General features: G+C 52.2%; 1 protein-coding gene across 8 annotated transcripts in view; it reads left to right on the forward strand.

Annotated features, from left to right (window-relative positions):
• Positions 1-14,077, forward strand: part of Golm1 (golgi membrane protein 1) — a 63,158-nt gene that overhangs the window by 27,651 nt on the left and 21,430 nt on the right. For all 8 annotated transcript variants that reach the window (XM_013515955.1, XM_013515958.1, XM_013515957.1 and 5 more), the window contains 2 exons: positions 8,758-8,812; positions 11,830-11,932. In XM_013515955.1, the coding sequence (XP_013371409.1) occupies positions 8,758-8,812; positions 11,830-11,932 (158 nt within the window). The remainder of the gene's footprint in view (positions 1-8,757; positions 8,813-11,829; positions 11,933-14,077) is intronic.

Below are 14,077 nucleotides of genomic sequence, written 5' to 3' on the forward strand. Positions count from 1 at the left end.
CAATATGACTTCCAACCAGAGAGGAAAAGGATAGCAAATCAGACAAAGAAGGGAGAATTAAAGTAGTAAAATGGCATGGGAATTGTGCCGGGTATGGAGCTGATCTTGGCCTCTGGATGTGGGGGCTGGGACTGGCCTTCTGTTGGTGGAGTTCTCCAGAGCCCAGCTGCTGGCTCCTTGCTGCTGCTTCAGACACTTACGTGTTGCTGGTCTGGGTGATTACTTTGTGTGCCTGGACCTGCTGTCCTGGGTCTCCTGGGTTCCAATTGGTCCGCCTGCCAAACGCATGGTGTGCCTACATGCCCCGGGTCCTGCCTGTCTTGAGTCTCTGGAGGTTATTATTTTTCAGTCGTTTTTTGTTACGAACTTTACTGGTCGAGCGTCTCTAATCTGAATACCTGAAATCTGAAGTCCTCCAAGATTGGAAGAGCTTTGAGCTAGGGACATTGGTTCATGTCTGTAGTCCTAGCTACTTAGGAGGCTGAGGCAGGAGGATTGCTTGAGCCCAAGAGTCTGAGGCCAGCCTGGGAAGTAGGTTTTGGAATTTTGCATAATGGCAGCTTCAAATGAGGCATCCACTGGGATTTGAGTCGTTCTTTTCATTTCTCCCCTTTTCTGCCTCTTTGTGGCAGCAACAGGTGTGGTTAAGACCAGTGGTGTAAATGGAGTTGTACAAGTTCATGTAACTTAGTGCAAGCTATCTGACGGTCACTTCCTATGCTGTGTAAGAAGAGATGTACTAGTTTTGTAACAAAAAATGACTTTATATTAGTAAATTTCCAAGTCATCTTTTCCTTTGTTAACAAGGTATTACTATAACAGGTAACTTTGAAATTATAAAAGAGAAAGTTAGACTACCCCATAATAATATCACCCACAGATTACCATTGAAAACTCTCCACTTTAAAAAAAAAAGATTTATTTAAACTTTTACAAATGATTGCTTATATTTAAGTTTTTATAAACATGCCATATAAATTATAGAATATAAGTGTGGTTTTAAAAAATTATAAACATTTTTGAATACTTTAGATTGTGCAAAACATTGACAAAACAAACTCTTGGCTTGCTGTGCACAATTATAATTGGAAGTACCAACTTTATGGGCAGAAGTTCGTACAGCTCCGGGCAAGGTGATTCTTCACAGATGCTTGTAGAACGCCATGTCTGCCAGTGGCTTTGGAAGCCACTAGCATAAATGACTGTGTTTTAAACCTGAAACCTGCATGTGGCTCCGGGAACAGTTGTAGGCACACACATCGGCTCGAGCGTCTGTGCTGTGTGTCGGGCCCTTTAAACCACGACAGCAGCCATGAGTTTGAGGAGACACCTGCTGCTGGCGGTGTGGAGTAGTGCAGTGCACACCCCATGAACCAGGGATCCTGGAAGGCTGGAGCAGAGTCCCGGAGGGCCCCTCACTCTGGGATCGGTGGCCAGTGACCACCTAAGAGCTCCCTGGGTGGGGCTGTAGCTCCGGCCACAGCCTGCGCATGGGGCTGCTGGCCCAGTGAGAGCGGGGCAAGATGACCGCCAGGAGGAAGCAGTGCCATCTTCTGTGCTTGTTTCTTAGGATGGCCTTAACAAATTCCAGCAAACTGGCAGAGGCAGGAGGATCTCTGGTTCAAGCCCAGCCCAAGCAACTTAGTGAAACCCTGGCTGGAAAAGAAATAAAAAGTGCAGGGGATGTGGTTATTGCAAAGGCCCTAGATTCCATTCTCAGTACTGCTAAAATGAAAAAGACACACCAGGAATATGGGTATAGGGCTCACCCGGTGACCTCCTTATAATTATATCTGCACAGACAGTGTTTCTAAACAGGCTCATTCATAGGTTTGCTTGCAGGTTCCAGGTGGATTGTGTTTTGGGACACACTCTGTACATCCCCTTGGAGCTCAGCCCAGTCCTGCGCTGCATTCATGAGCAGCAAGGCAACTCCTGTCAGCCTGGCTCTCAGGGGCATGCGTCAGACTTCAGGGAGTACTTCCTGTGTGCGGTTTTTAACCTCCAGGGAAATACGCTTGCTTTCTGTAGATGAGTGCACACACATACCCGTACAACAGGGTCTCACAGACCTAAGCAGAAGCAGAGCCTGGACATTAGTTTTTGTAAAGCTCTGCGTTCCCTTCCGGGGTTGGCACAGAATGGTTTGACGTATTCTTTAAAGCTGCTGTTGGAAGAAGGATGATTTAGGGTCCCAGGATCTTTTGCTCTGCACCGTCTTGCTGACAGCGCTCTGTGGCCTTTGCAGTGGCCACAAAGGCGGGGGTGACGGGTTGCTGACTGTCCGAAAGGCTTGGGGACTCTGTCAGGGAGGTGCGGTCCTTCTTGCTGTTGTGTTTGTTTTGGTGTTGTTGTTTGTGGCGTTCTCGCTGGGCTGTTTGCTTGCAGCCGTATATCCACTTTGACATCTCTGCTTTTCACTTACTTGTTGAGTATATAAATTAGCAGCGCAGTGGCACCGAGGAGCTCGGCAGAGTGACTTCTCTGTGACAGAGGCAGAGCTCCCACATCACGCCCACAGAGAGCAGGGCTGGAAGGACGACACAGCAGGAGTCTGGGATGCAGGGATGGCGGAGGCATTGGCGCCTGGGTGTGAAAAGCTCGGCAGCGGGGCAGGGGCCATGAGGCCCAGTGATGAGCACCTGCTTAGTGTGTGTGAGGCCCTGGGAGCGGGAGAGAGGATGGGAGTTAGGGTCAGGGCCCGAGTCTAGGTCACCTGTCACTCTCACTGGCCATGACCAGGCCCTCCCTGAGTGGTTTCAGTGGAGCTTCTGGAAGTCTCCCTGTGCCCAGAACTCAGGGTGCCGAGGCTCTGGGGGCATGATCTGAAGTGCAGGGTGAAGATATTGTTGGGTGCTTTGCAGCTCTGACAGCTGGTTGGTGGTGATGAGAGAGCCCGGGGGGTGCAGCCAAGTCCCCAAATGTTTTGGGAGAAGCTCCTGGGCGCCGCTGGGACGCAGGGTGGTGCTGCTCCCTCCCTTGCTACCTGAGTAGCTTTTAAAAACTTTCCCACTACAGTGGTGGCTTCTTGGGGGCAGAAGCCAGGTGGACGTGTGCAGAGCACAGGGTTTACTTTCAGCCCTTTTGTCCCTGTGACAGACGGGGGGACCCAGAGCTCTCAGTCACTGGCTTTCCACGTCCAGGTCCCTCTGGCCTCTCGGTGTCACTCAGCCAGGCACTGGCGGATGAGCTTTCCGGGGGCCCCACAGGCAAACCCCCCAGCGCCTTCAAGTGGGGAGGACTGAGGAGAGGACGAAGGTGCCCTTGGCTGGTGGGCAGGGTGGGAGGAGCATGCTGCGGGCTTCCCAGGCCGCTCCGGCCAGGCTGTGCTCCACCTCTGGCCCGAGCTTCCGCATTCCCAGCTCCGTGCCAGCTCGCGGGAGCGCATGTGGGCATCTGGGGGAAGGTGCTGCCGCGCTGGGTCTGAGTGGAGCAGACTCGGTCTTGTGAGGTGAGGTCTGAGAGCCAGCCTCGAGGAGGGCGGACAGGCCTGGTGACAGATGGGCTTGCTGGGGCTCCCTCGCCTGCTCTGTGGGGCGCTCTCTGGCCGGGCACAGGGCGCCGAGGCCCCGGATGCGGCTGTGGTAGGTTCTCAGAACAGAGCAGGCTCCTCATCCCCCAGCCTCTCCCTCCTCTGCCCCTCTGTCCTCCCTCCGTCCTTCCTGGGTTGGTCCCGGAGCTCCTCCCTCGCCCTGTGCCTCCGTGCTCTCTGCGTTGCTGTGAGGTCGCGGGGTGGAGGACGGCGAAGTTGTGGCTGGAGCTGTGCGGTGAGGAGTGCGGCCTGGGAGTTCCTGAACAGACCGTGATATCACCGGCTCGGGCTGGAGTCACACTTCCCCGCGACCTTGCGCTGCACGGTGGCTGTGCGCGCCGCCCTCAGCCCTGGTCAGTGTGTGCAGGCTCGACCTGTGTCAGCAGGCCCTTGTCCTCTGGGCAGTGGAGCTTCAGGCGTGGGGCAGAGCCCCTCTGCATGCGTCCAGCCCTCTGTGGTGTGACAATGACAGTGGCACTGGGAGCCACACTGAGGTCACACGTGGTGGACACTCCGCCCTCTGCGCTGTCGTCCTTCTGGGGACAGAGTCTGGAGGTCCCCTGGGAGGAGAGGGGGGACCTGCAGTGGCAGCCCCTGCGCTCTGTGCAGGGTGACAAGGCCTGATTTCGGTCCCCACCACCCAAAACAGCCACATGCCATTGCCGCCCCGGAGCCCAGTGAGCCGTGGGGTGCAGTGCCCATCATGCCCACCTTCCTGACTGGGCAGCGCTGACCCCCGCGGGTGACCGGCACCCAGGGGCCTTGCCGCCCTGCTCTCCCCGTCCGGGGGATGCGCCCAGGCCCCCGTGCCCCTGCTGCAGGCCTGGAACAGCGCGGCCCTGCTCTCTGCACTTCGGGCTGTACTCCACTCTGCTCTGCTCCCTCAGACCGTGCTGCCAGGGTTGCCACAGCTGCGAAGGCCCCAGCTGAGAGGTGCTGGTGTCCAAAGAATGAAGTGTGAAGTCTGCTAGGGTTCAAAGGCTTAGGTAAAAAATACATATATTTCAGTAACAGTTTTTTATATAATCCACAATCTTGAATTCTTTGGGTGTATTGGGGCAAGTAAACTGTCCCTGTGCATTTCACCTGTTCATTGTTTTTTAAAATTTTTAAACTTTTTTGGGTTCTGGGAGTTGAACTCAGGATCTCAAGCTTGCCAGACAGGTGCTACACCACTGAGCTAAATTCCCAGCCCCTGTACATTGTTTTTTTGTTTGTTTGTTTTTTGGTTTTGCCTTTTTGAGACAGGGTCTCACTATGCAGTTCAGGCCAGCCTTGAGTTCACTTTGTATCCCAGGCTGGCCTCGAATCACAGCGATCCTCCTGCCTCAGCCTCCTGAGTGCCTCCTGGTTGTTCATTGTTTTAATTGGGACACTGCTGCCATCCTGCAGCTGGCCCTTTCCACTGTGTGCTGAGTGGGTCCTAGAGCTCAGTGGCCTCTGAGCAGTCGCAGCGGTGCGCTCGTCACCACTGTCTGACTCTGGGATGCTTTGTTCCCCAGAAGGAAGAGGGGCTTACACGCAGCTACTCCCTACCCCTTCCTAATGCCTGCAGCCACTCTGCTTCCTCTGCATGGGCTTGTCTGTTTCGGACTTGTATCTGAGAAGTCGTGGAGTAGGTGGCCTCTTGCGTCTCGGGATCACAAAGCATAGTTTTCCCAGGCCTGTCCGCACTGCAGCCTTTGTGAGCATGGCGTGCTTTTCGTGGCTGCCTAAGGCTCCATATCCTGCTTACCCATCTGTCTGTGGTGGCCTACAAGTTGTTGCCACTGTTGTGGCTGTCACGAGTAGCTTTGCCATGTATGTTGTGTTCAGGTTTTGTATGGTGTGTTTTCATTTCTCTAGGAGCGGGACTATAAGTCACTGTCTTAACTTTTGAGAGAGCAGACTTTCCCACAGCAGCAGTGCAGCTGCTGTGTGAGGGGCCAGTTCCTCTCCAGTTGTTCCACGCTCTTGTCAACATTTGCTGTTTTCTTTATCTCTTTACAGGATTAAACTGTAATCCTGCTGGGGGTGAAGTGACATCTTCTTGTTTTGATTTGCCTTTCTCTGGTGACTTATGATGTTGGGCATTTTTTATCTCTCTTCAGAGAAATGTTGATTCAGATTCTTTGCCCAATCTGTTTCTTTATACTTACCTGAATGTGGCTGCTAAAATACATATATTATTTTTAGAGGGTGCTGGGTGCCCTCACATGTGCCAGGCAAGTAGTGTACTGCTGAGCTCTTCTGCAGCCCGGCTCCAAGGTGAAGTTTAATGTTTGTGGGCGGCCGGCATCTTACCTCCATTGGGCGGCAGCACGCTGAGGGATTTTTAAATTGGTAAGGGATAAAAAGACTCTAGGAACCACTTGACAGTTGTGCCTTTACTCTAACACCATTTTCAGGTTGTTAGAGTGAGCTTTTGCACTGATGATCGGTCTCTCTGAGTCTATTTATGCAATTTCATTACAGAGAACTTACCAGAGGCGCCTGATCCCCTGAGTTGACAAAGTTTAGATAGAATTTGAGCCCTTTTCAAGTAAGATTTAAAGTTAAGGTAGACCCCATCCTCAAAGCAGGTTATTTTAATAAGCCAAAGAAATACAGTACATCCCCAGCTTACGAACGAGCTCCCGGGGGAAGTCAGGTTCGCTAGCTCCTGAGTCTTCTCCGAAGCCTGAGAAAGGTTGTACCTTGTGGGTCCATAAGCCGGGACTTAGTGGTCAGCAGTAAAGGTGCCCTCTGCTCCCAGACTGTGACCAGCATCCTGTTCCAAGTTAACTTTTTGAGAGTTAATATTTTAAAAACTAGTTGTTTACATCTTACTGAGCTTTCATGTAGTCGTGGTGGGTGTAGTGGTGCGCCTGTGATCCCATGATCCCAGCCCTGGGGAGGCTGACGCCAGCCAGTAGCCCCTGTCTCAAATAAAACCAAAGAAAAAGAATGGCAGTGTTGACTTGTGGCTTTGAAAATTTCATGTGAAACACTGATCTTATTCTTTGAGAAAAGTCATTCAGCAGTAGCTTGATCAAATGTACTTGTTTCTCAAAGTGGGGTGAGGGGCCCGGGGTGTAGCTCAGTGGCTTCACTGCCTGGCTAGCGTGAGGTCCTGAGTTCGATGCCCAGTACCAAACAAACAAACAAACAAACAAAAAAACAAAGCGCAGTGATGGTGACTGACAGCTGCTTGCCTGGTGCATCCTCAGCTCTTCCTCTGTGCTCTCCTCAATAGTCCTGGTGGCACTTCCAGCCTTTTCTGTGTGTTTTAAGGGACCCTTCACACACACGTGTGCACTGCCTCCCCCCCACCCCCACCAAAATGTGAAGAACAGCCTGATTGTTTAGGGTGCAGTATATTAACTCATTTAAAAATAATTTTGTTGAATGCAAGTTTTTTCTTCCTTATAACATATAGAAGATAAAAAGAAGTTGGGAAACATTTGTGTAGTTACAGCAAGTACATGAGGGAAGATAAAAATATGTATTTTTTTTGGAAGAATAACGATCCATAGAAACAAAAATATCTTTAGATATTTCAAATTGCATCAGCTGCTAAACTCCCAGATAGTTGCAAATGAATGTGGCTTTTCTGGCAGAGGCTGAGGGGACCGGCGGAGGAGGAACGAGTGGAGCTTTCCGCAGTCCTCTTCTGGGTCAGAGGGGACGTGCAGACACGTGACAAGGGTGTGGGGCGCACATGGCCACGTGCGGGGGCTGCCGCTGCTTTTGTAGGAACGGCTTACCCCGGAGAAATCAACTGCAGAGCGAGCTGTTAAGTGTTCCTTCCCCGGTTTTGCTGTGTGTGGAGGCCCAGAGACGAGGTGGTGCAGTCGTGTGACGTGCTGTCCACTCACAGAGTTGTCTGGAGTCTCCGGAACTGTCCAGTCCGCGCCGCTAAGGTCCAGTCTGAATCCCTGAGCGCTGACCCCCTCTCTCACTGCCCCGGAAATGGCCCTGGTGCTGCTTACGCAGCACTGACCCCTTCAGGTGCCTCAGACCCCCAGGACCGTGGTGCATTTTCCTTTCGTGGCTGGCTTGCTGTTTGCCTTAGCCCAGAGTCTCGGAAGCGCGTCTGTGACATGACAGGTGCCAGGATTTCCTTCTTCCTAGGAGCTGCGTGATACTCCCTGTATGTATGTAAGGTTTTTCTTTTCTTTTTTTCTGGTACTGAGAATCGAACTCACGACCTTGCGCTTGCCAGGCAGGCGCTGTGCCACTGAGCTAAATCCCCAGCCCCTCCCTGTATGTATGTGTCACGGCGTGTTTATCCATTCATCTGTCAGGGCCACTTACCTGGTTCCCTGCTGTGACTAACCGCGGGGAATGTGGGGTGCAGCTATCTCGGAGGAGCCAGCTTTAATTTTATTTATTTTACACCTGTAGAAATGGGACTGTGGGATCCTGGGGAGATATTTCGTCTTTTCAGTGGAACGTCTCCAAGCTCTTCCCAAGAGTAGCCCAAGTTTCAAGCTGTGTGAATCTGGTTCCCACGGAGTAGGCTGTCCCATCCCTTCCCAGTCTCTGCTGCGCCTTGCAGATAAACACGCCCTGGAAAATCTCTCCGGAGACCCTGCTGCTGTCTTCACGGGTCATGGGCGCGGTCCATCCGGTGGGGTTCGTGCCTGGGTCGCCATGGGTCGCACCCGGGAGCAGGCTGCAGGGGCTGGCGTTGGGCTTTGCCTTTCTGTGGGCGCTGGATCCTGTGCCACGAAGGCAAGCTGTCCCTTGGTGGCCCGTCCCCTAGAGTGGGGAAGTCTACCGCCCCCTTCATGGGACTGCTGTGAAGAGAGGGCGGGCGGAGGAAGGCGCGTGGCTGAGCGCGGCAGGAGGGGCCTTGGAGCTCAGCATGGTCTCCTTACCGCGTATTCACCGTTCTTCTTTTGGTTCTGTGCTGCTTTTCCCTCTGCTGCTGGTTTGTCCACTCATGTACCCCACCGTGTCGTACCTCCTCCTCCCCACGGCCACAGACTGCACAGGAGCAGCGAGGCCGAAGTGAAATGCTTGGAGGGCCCCGTTATTGGGGGCGGTGGAGTCCCCTGTGCCCCTGTAGCCAGCCTGGGTTCAGGGTTGGGTTCTGAAGGGGAAGTAGCCTTGGGCCTGCTGTTTTGAGTGGGGGCAGGGGAGCTGGCGCCTGCCCCAGGTCACAGGGTGGCCTGCTGGGTCCTGTCACCTTCCCAGTATGCACGTTGTCGGGGGCTGGGCTGCTCGGCAGGACGCTTCACACTGTGTCTGCTTCCTTGCAGGCTGCCTTAGTGAGCAACATCACCACCGGTGAGAGGCTCATCCGAGACCTGCAAGGTAAGCTGCCCTCCCTGCCCGCGCAGCGCTGGCCCCCAAGAGAACCCGCCTTCTCTTGCACTCCTCCCAGCGCTCAGAGGTGCGTCGATGCTCATGATGCGCAGCGTTAGGACTAATTGAGCAATTTTTTGTGAGGTGCTGGGGATCGAGTGCAGGGCTGTGCACGCTAAGCAGACATTCTGCCGCAAGCCACACCCCTAGTGCTTTTTAAACTTCATTTTGAGATGAGGTCTCCCTGAGCTGCCCAAAACGGCCCCAAGCAGCTGCGATTGCAGACAGGCCGGCAGACAGGCTTTCATGTGTTCTTTATGCCCAGCTGTATTTCCTTAAAACGTTTGCCTTTCACAGTGTTAGTGAGTGGATTGCAGGGAAGGAAGGTGTCAGGCACAGGATTTTGACTCTCACTTATAACTAGGCGAAGAAACACTGGGCTGGGATGTAGGGCAGCGGCAGAGTACTTGCCTGGTGTGTGCAAGGCCCTGAGTTTAACCCTTGGCACTGCTGAAAAAATCGCATAGGTTGAGCATCCCTAATCCGAACATTAGGATTAATGTTTGGATTCCAAAGTGCTTCAAAATCTGAAACTTGGTGAGGGTCAGCATGACGCTACAACTAGAAAATTCCACACCTGAACTCACGCGCTGAGTCATAGTGAAAATGCACAAAATTACTAAAAATATCACAATTCCCTTCAGTCCCCAGATACAGAGTGTAGATGAAGCGTGCATGGATCTCATGCTTGTACTCACATCCTGAGATACTGCAGAAAACACTCCGGTTCTGAAACAGTCGGAAACACATCTGCTTCCAAGCATTCCTGATAAGGGATGCACAACCCTCTGTGATGTGTGTGTGAACTGTTCTCTATAGGTGCAGGGAGAGAGGGAGAGAGAGGGAGAGAGACAAACAGACAGACAGAGAGAGACAGAGAGACAGGGGGGATGTTTAATTGGGTCACACAAACTTGGATTTTCTTCAGAAAACTCAGAAAACCTTTCCAGCCCAATGCAGTTCTTTCTTTGCTCTGTGATGCGGGGTGGTGACTCAGGAGGTTTCCTCTGGGTGGTGGGGGGCAACGTCCTCAGGGAGGAGCAGCGGAGCCCTGCTGTTGCTGAGGACTTGAAGGAGCTCAGGGCTTGGGCAGCTCCGTGAGCCACAGGCGCTCGCCCTGGGACAGCAGCTGGAAGCTGCGATGGCTGATGAAGGCCTGACGCAGCCAGGAGGGCAGAAGGACTATTTAGTTTTTCTCTTTTCAGTAATTTAAATCTAAAACTGATGCTTGACTCAGTTATTGGGAATCTTAAGTATGTTTGGCACAACGTACATGTGTTAACTCACTTCTTAACTGTAAATTTTATTAAATCGAAATTCCAGTCAAGAATTTCTAATAAGCCAGGTGTGGTGGTGCATACTTGCTATCCCAGCTGGGAAGCTGAGGCAGGATCGAAAGTTCAAGCCCAGCCTGGGCAACTTAGTGATTGGCAAGACCTTATCTCAAAATCTTAAAACGGATGTAGCTGAGTGTGAAGGCCCTGGGTTCAGTCCCTAGGACCGCAGAAAACAAAACCTATTTTCAATTTAACAACCAAATGAAAATGTTCTATGATTGTAAAATACACATGACGTTTCAGAGCCTGGAGAAGAATTTTTAAAATCTCTTCCAAAATGTTTACATTCAGGATATATTGGTATGATAGCATTTTCTATCAGGTTAGATAAGATGTATTAGAAAAGTGCCACCTGGTTTTACTTACTGTTTAGAACTGTGGCTGTTAGGAGCATAAATTCCCTAGGTGGCTTTGGGCAGCACCGGTCCATTGCAGACTAGGCCCTAAGTCCCAGTAAGAGGATCTGAGACCTGTTTCGTTGCGGGTGCTTCATCAGCTCCCAGTGCGGGCTTGTGCCGCCCCCGCGCACACACACAGCCTCCGGTCTGCTGCTGTCTGCGGATGAGTTTGTATTCTGCACAGGTGTATGTGTGGAATCAAACCGTCTACACCTGTCCGGCTGGCTCCTTTCATTAACGTAATTGCTGTGGGGTCCGTCTGTGTTGTGTGGGTAGCCGCAGAGCATTCCTTTTCTTTGCCGAGCAGCATCTGCTGTCCCATACTTGGTCTGATGTTATGGACTCTGTGTCTTTAAGACGGCTTAATTGAAGTGACCATTCCTGGCAGAGTTTCCCTTTAGAGCCCGTGTCAGTGTGTGTGGACAGCAGCCGGTCTCACAACCATCACTGCTGTCCTCACTCCAGGCGGTGTCCTTAACCTGGCCCTGGTGCTAACCCTTGCGGTCATGCTGCCGCTTGCCTGGCCTCAGGCACTGCTGAGGTATCACCTGTGGACGCTTCTGAGACTGGTCTGTGTCCCTGAGGATAGCAGTAGTTCCTGGAACCCCTGCCCCAAGCGTCTTGCTAGTCTCGGCTGTAAGCATAGACACTGGGGGCGCTGGCAGTTGTCCCGGGCCGTGTCTGGGCCCTGCTTGCTACTGTCTCCCTCTCTGGTAGCCAGCATTGCTGCTTTGCCTTCTGCCCAGCCTGGCCAGGCAACCGTGCTGGTCTCTGCAGCGCTTTTGTGAACAGAACTGTCAGGCAGAGGTGAGGGTGATGAGTTCTTCTGGGAAGTGACTGTGCCCTGGCACCATGGGGAATGGCACATGGTGCACAAGTGCCGAGGGCAGCGTCCCCATGGAGGGCTGCTTAGGGGCCATGTGTCCAGGTCAGGATAAGGGACACAGGTATGGGAGTGGCCTCCGAGGACAGCTTAGGGCTTGCTCTAAGATGAAAGTGGACACATAGATCTCCCAACACATGGTAAGGGTTGGAGGTCAAGGAGATTCAACAGACATTTGAGAAAGTGAAGCCCAGGTTCCTCAGTGGCTCTCAGCCTGCTGGGTGTGGGCTGGCAGTGGCTGGGGTGTCTCCTCTCATTTTTGCCCTCTTCTCCCCTTTGTGTTCTGACATGTGAGTCTAACCTGGCATGTTTCGGGGGCCGGGGTGACTTGTCCTCTCCTTGGCACAGACCAGCTGAAGGCCCTGCAGAGGAGTTACGGCCGGCTGCATCAGGACGTGCTCCAGTTCCGGAGGAACCAGACCAACCTGGAGAGGAAGTTCTCCTATGACCTGTGAGTGCCTGTGCATCCCAGCCGGGAAGGGGCAGCCAAAGGCCAAGCTCAAGTGCAGCTGGCTCAGAGCACAGAGCTCTCTGCACTTGGGAGGCTGAGGCAGGAGGATCCCTGTGAGTTCAAGGCCAGCCTGAACCACATAGTGAGACCCTGCTTCAAAACAAAAACAAAAAAAACAAAAACATCACAGAGCTTGTGATATGTGCAGGGCTCTGTGAGAAAGAGGTTCTTCTGGGGCTCGTGTCCTTTAGAAACTATGAATTTGGTTTTAAAAGTGTTGGCAAGTGCTTCAGAAGAAATGGGCTAAGTGTCAGCCAGCTGGGTTCATAATACAAACTAAAGAAAAAGACACACATACTCCAGTGTGCGCACACATGCCACGCCCCCCATACATATACACATGGCAGTTCTCAGCAGGAAGAGAATTGTTCAACATGCCATAAAACTCAGTGTACCTTAAAACTTTGTAAAGCACAGGGCACTAGTTAGCCAGCAGTCTAATTCCTTTAGAAATGAGTTCTAGGACTGCTCAGATGCAGGCTAGATCAAACTCATATACTAAGGGACGTTTTGGCAAAATATTACTAGAATTTATTACTGGATGATGACATTGTGGGTATTTTATTTTCTTGAGGCTTTTATAGTGTTTTCCCAAATGTCTGCAGGGAGAATGGAATACTTTTGTAATCAGAGAGTGAAGCCCATTGGGAAGGCAGTAAAAACCAGTTCACGAGGTAGAGAGTAAACCTGCAGCCTGTTTACTTTCCCACCGTTCTTCGCGTTCTTCCTGTCATAAAAGCAATAAGAAAAAGTGTGGGCATCCAGGGAGAGTGCCGCCAGGTATTACCTCAGCGCCCCCATGCCTGACCTTTTCCCCTTGACTGACGTGTGAGTCCAGGCCCACAGCGCAGGACGTTTTCTTCTGTAATTGCTGTGACCATAAGAAATTATAACAGTATTTTTCACTTATTCTCATTATAGATAGAAACTTCATGTAGTTCCCATGTTTCATTATTTACCATTATTTTGCTTTATTTCCTCTACAAGACATCCACCTGCAGGCATAGCGCATCACTAAGTGTGATCTGCCAGGTCACTTTCTGAAGGGTTTCAGCGCGTGCCTCACCCACCGCCCTCATGGGGATGCCCCTGTTCTTGTAAAACACTGCCCACCCGCCTGAATTTCTTCCTCATCACTCTAAAGCCGAACACCATGGGACGCATGAAGCCCAGACATGGCCGTGTGCCCCTTTGGGACAGGGTAGGTCTGGGAGCACGTCGCCAGGGCGTTCCCGTGTGACTGTCGTGCACTGGCACAAGCTGAGCCGGGCTGTGGCATTGTGGAATCACGGCTGTGTGTGCAGCCTGTCACCGACCAATACTTTGTCACATGGCCTGTGACTGTAATCACACTGAAGACGTGGACACAGAGTCCGTACAAGGGCAGCAGCACCGGAGACGCGTCTAAACTTCATTCAGCCACTCGGGGCGTTCTCGGGTGGTGGGCAGTCTCACCCCCACTGTGGCAGTGTCTGGGGATGCTTTTGTCCAGACCAGGGAGCTGCTGAACATCGGACAGAGCAAGAGACAGCCTTACGTGGCCCACAGCCTCTGCAGCGCCAAGGTTCGAAAGCCTGAGTGGGGCTAATCATCAAAGAATTGCACTTGGACAAAAACGAAGTACCCAAGTTTCATTATTATTCTTCCTGAAAAGATACCGTAATGCTTTTATTTCCCCCCATGGATGGAAACGCAAAAGGCCATTCATGGTCTCACCTGAGAAACACTGACCCAGAAGATGCAGAGGTAGCTGGAGGGCAGCAGGGCACAGTGCCCGGGAAGGACGCATGCTCCTACACAGTACTCACCCGGGTCGAGTGTGCACATGGCACACTTGTTAGCTTAGACTAACAGCTCTTTTTGAGAATCTGAGGGGAGGTTTGGGCACCTTGGTAGCATACCTGATGTACAAGCCAGTGCTTTCTCGGGGCCAGCAGTGAGTGCGCATGCCCACCTCCTCCTCCACGGTGCAGACATCGCTGAGTCAGCGCTGCCCCATCTGGCACAGCCTGCAGCTTTCCTGCCCAGGACACTTGGGATAACCCATTGTTGCCGTGTCCCACAGCGCGAGGAGCAGCTTACACA

Source organism: Chinchilla lanigera, unplaced genomic scaffold (assembly GCF_000276665.1).
Source record: "Chinchilla lanigera isolate Chin_1 unplaced genomic scaffold, ChiLan1.0 scaffold00031, whole genome shotgun sequence".
Classification (NCBI taxonomy): domain Eukaryota; kingdom Metazoa; phylum Chordata; class Mammalia; order Rodentia; family Chinchillidae; genus Chinchilla; species Chinchilla lanigera.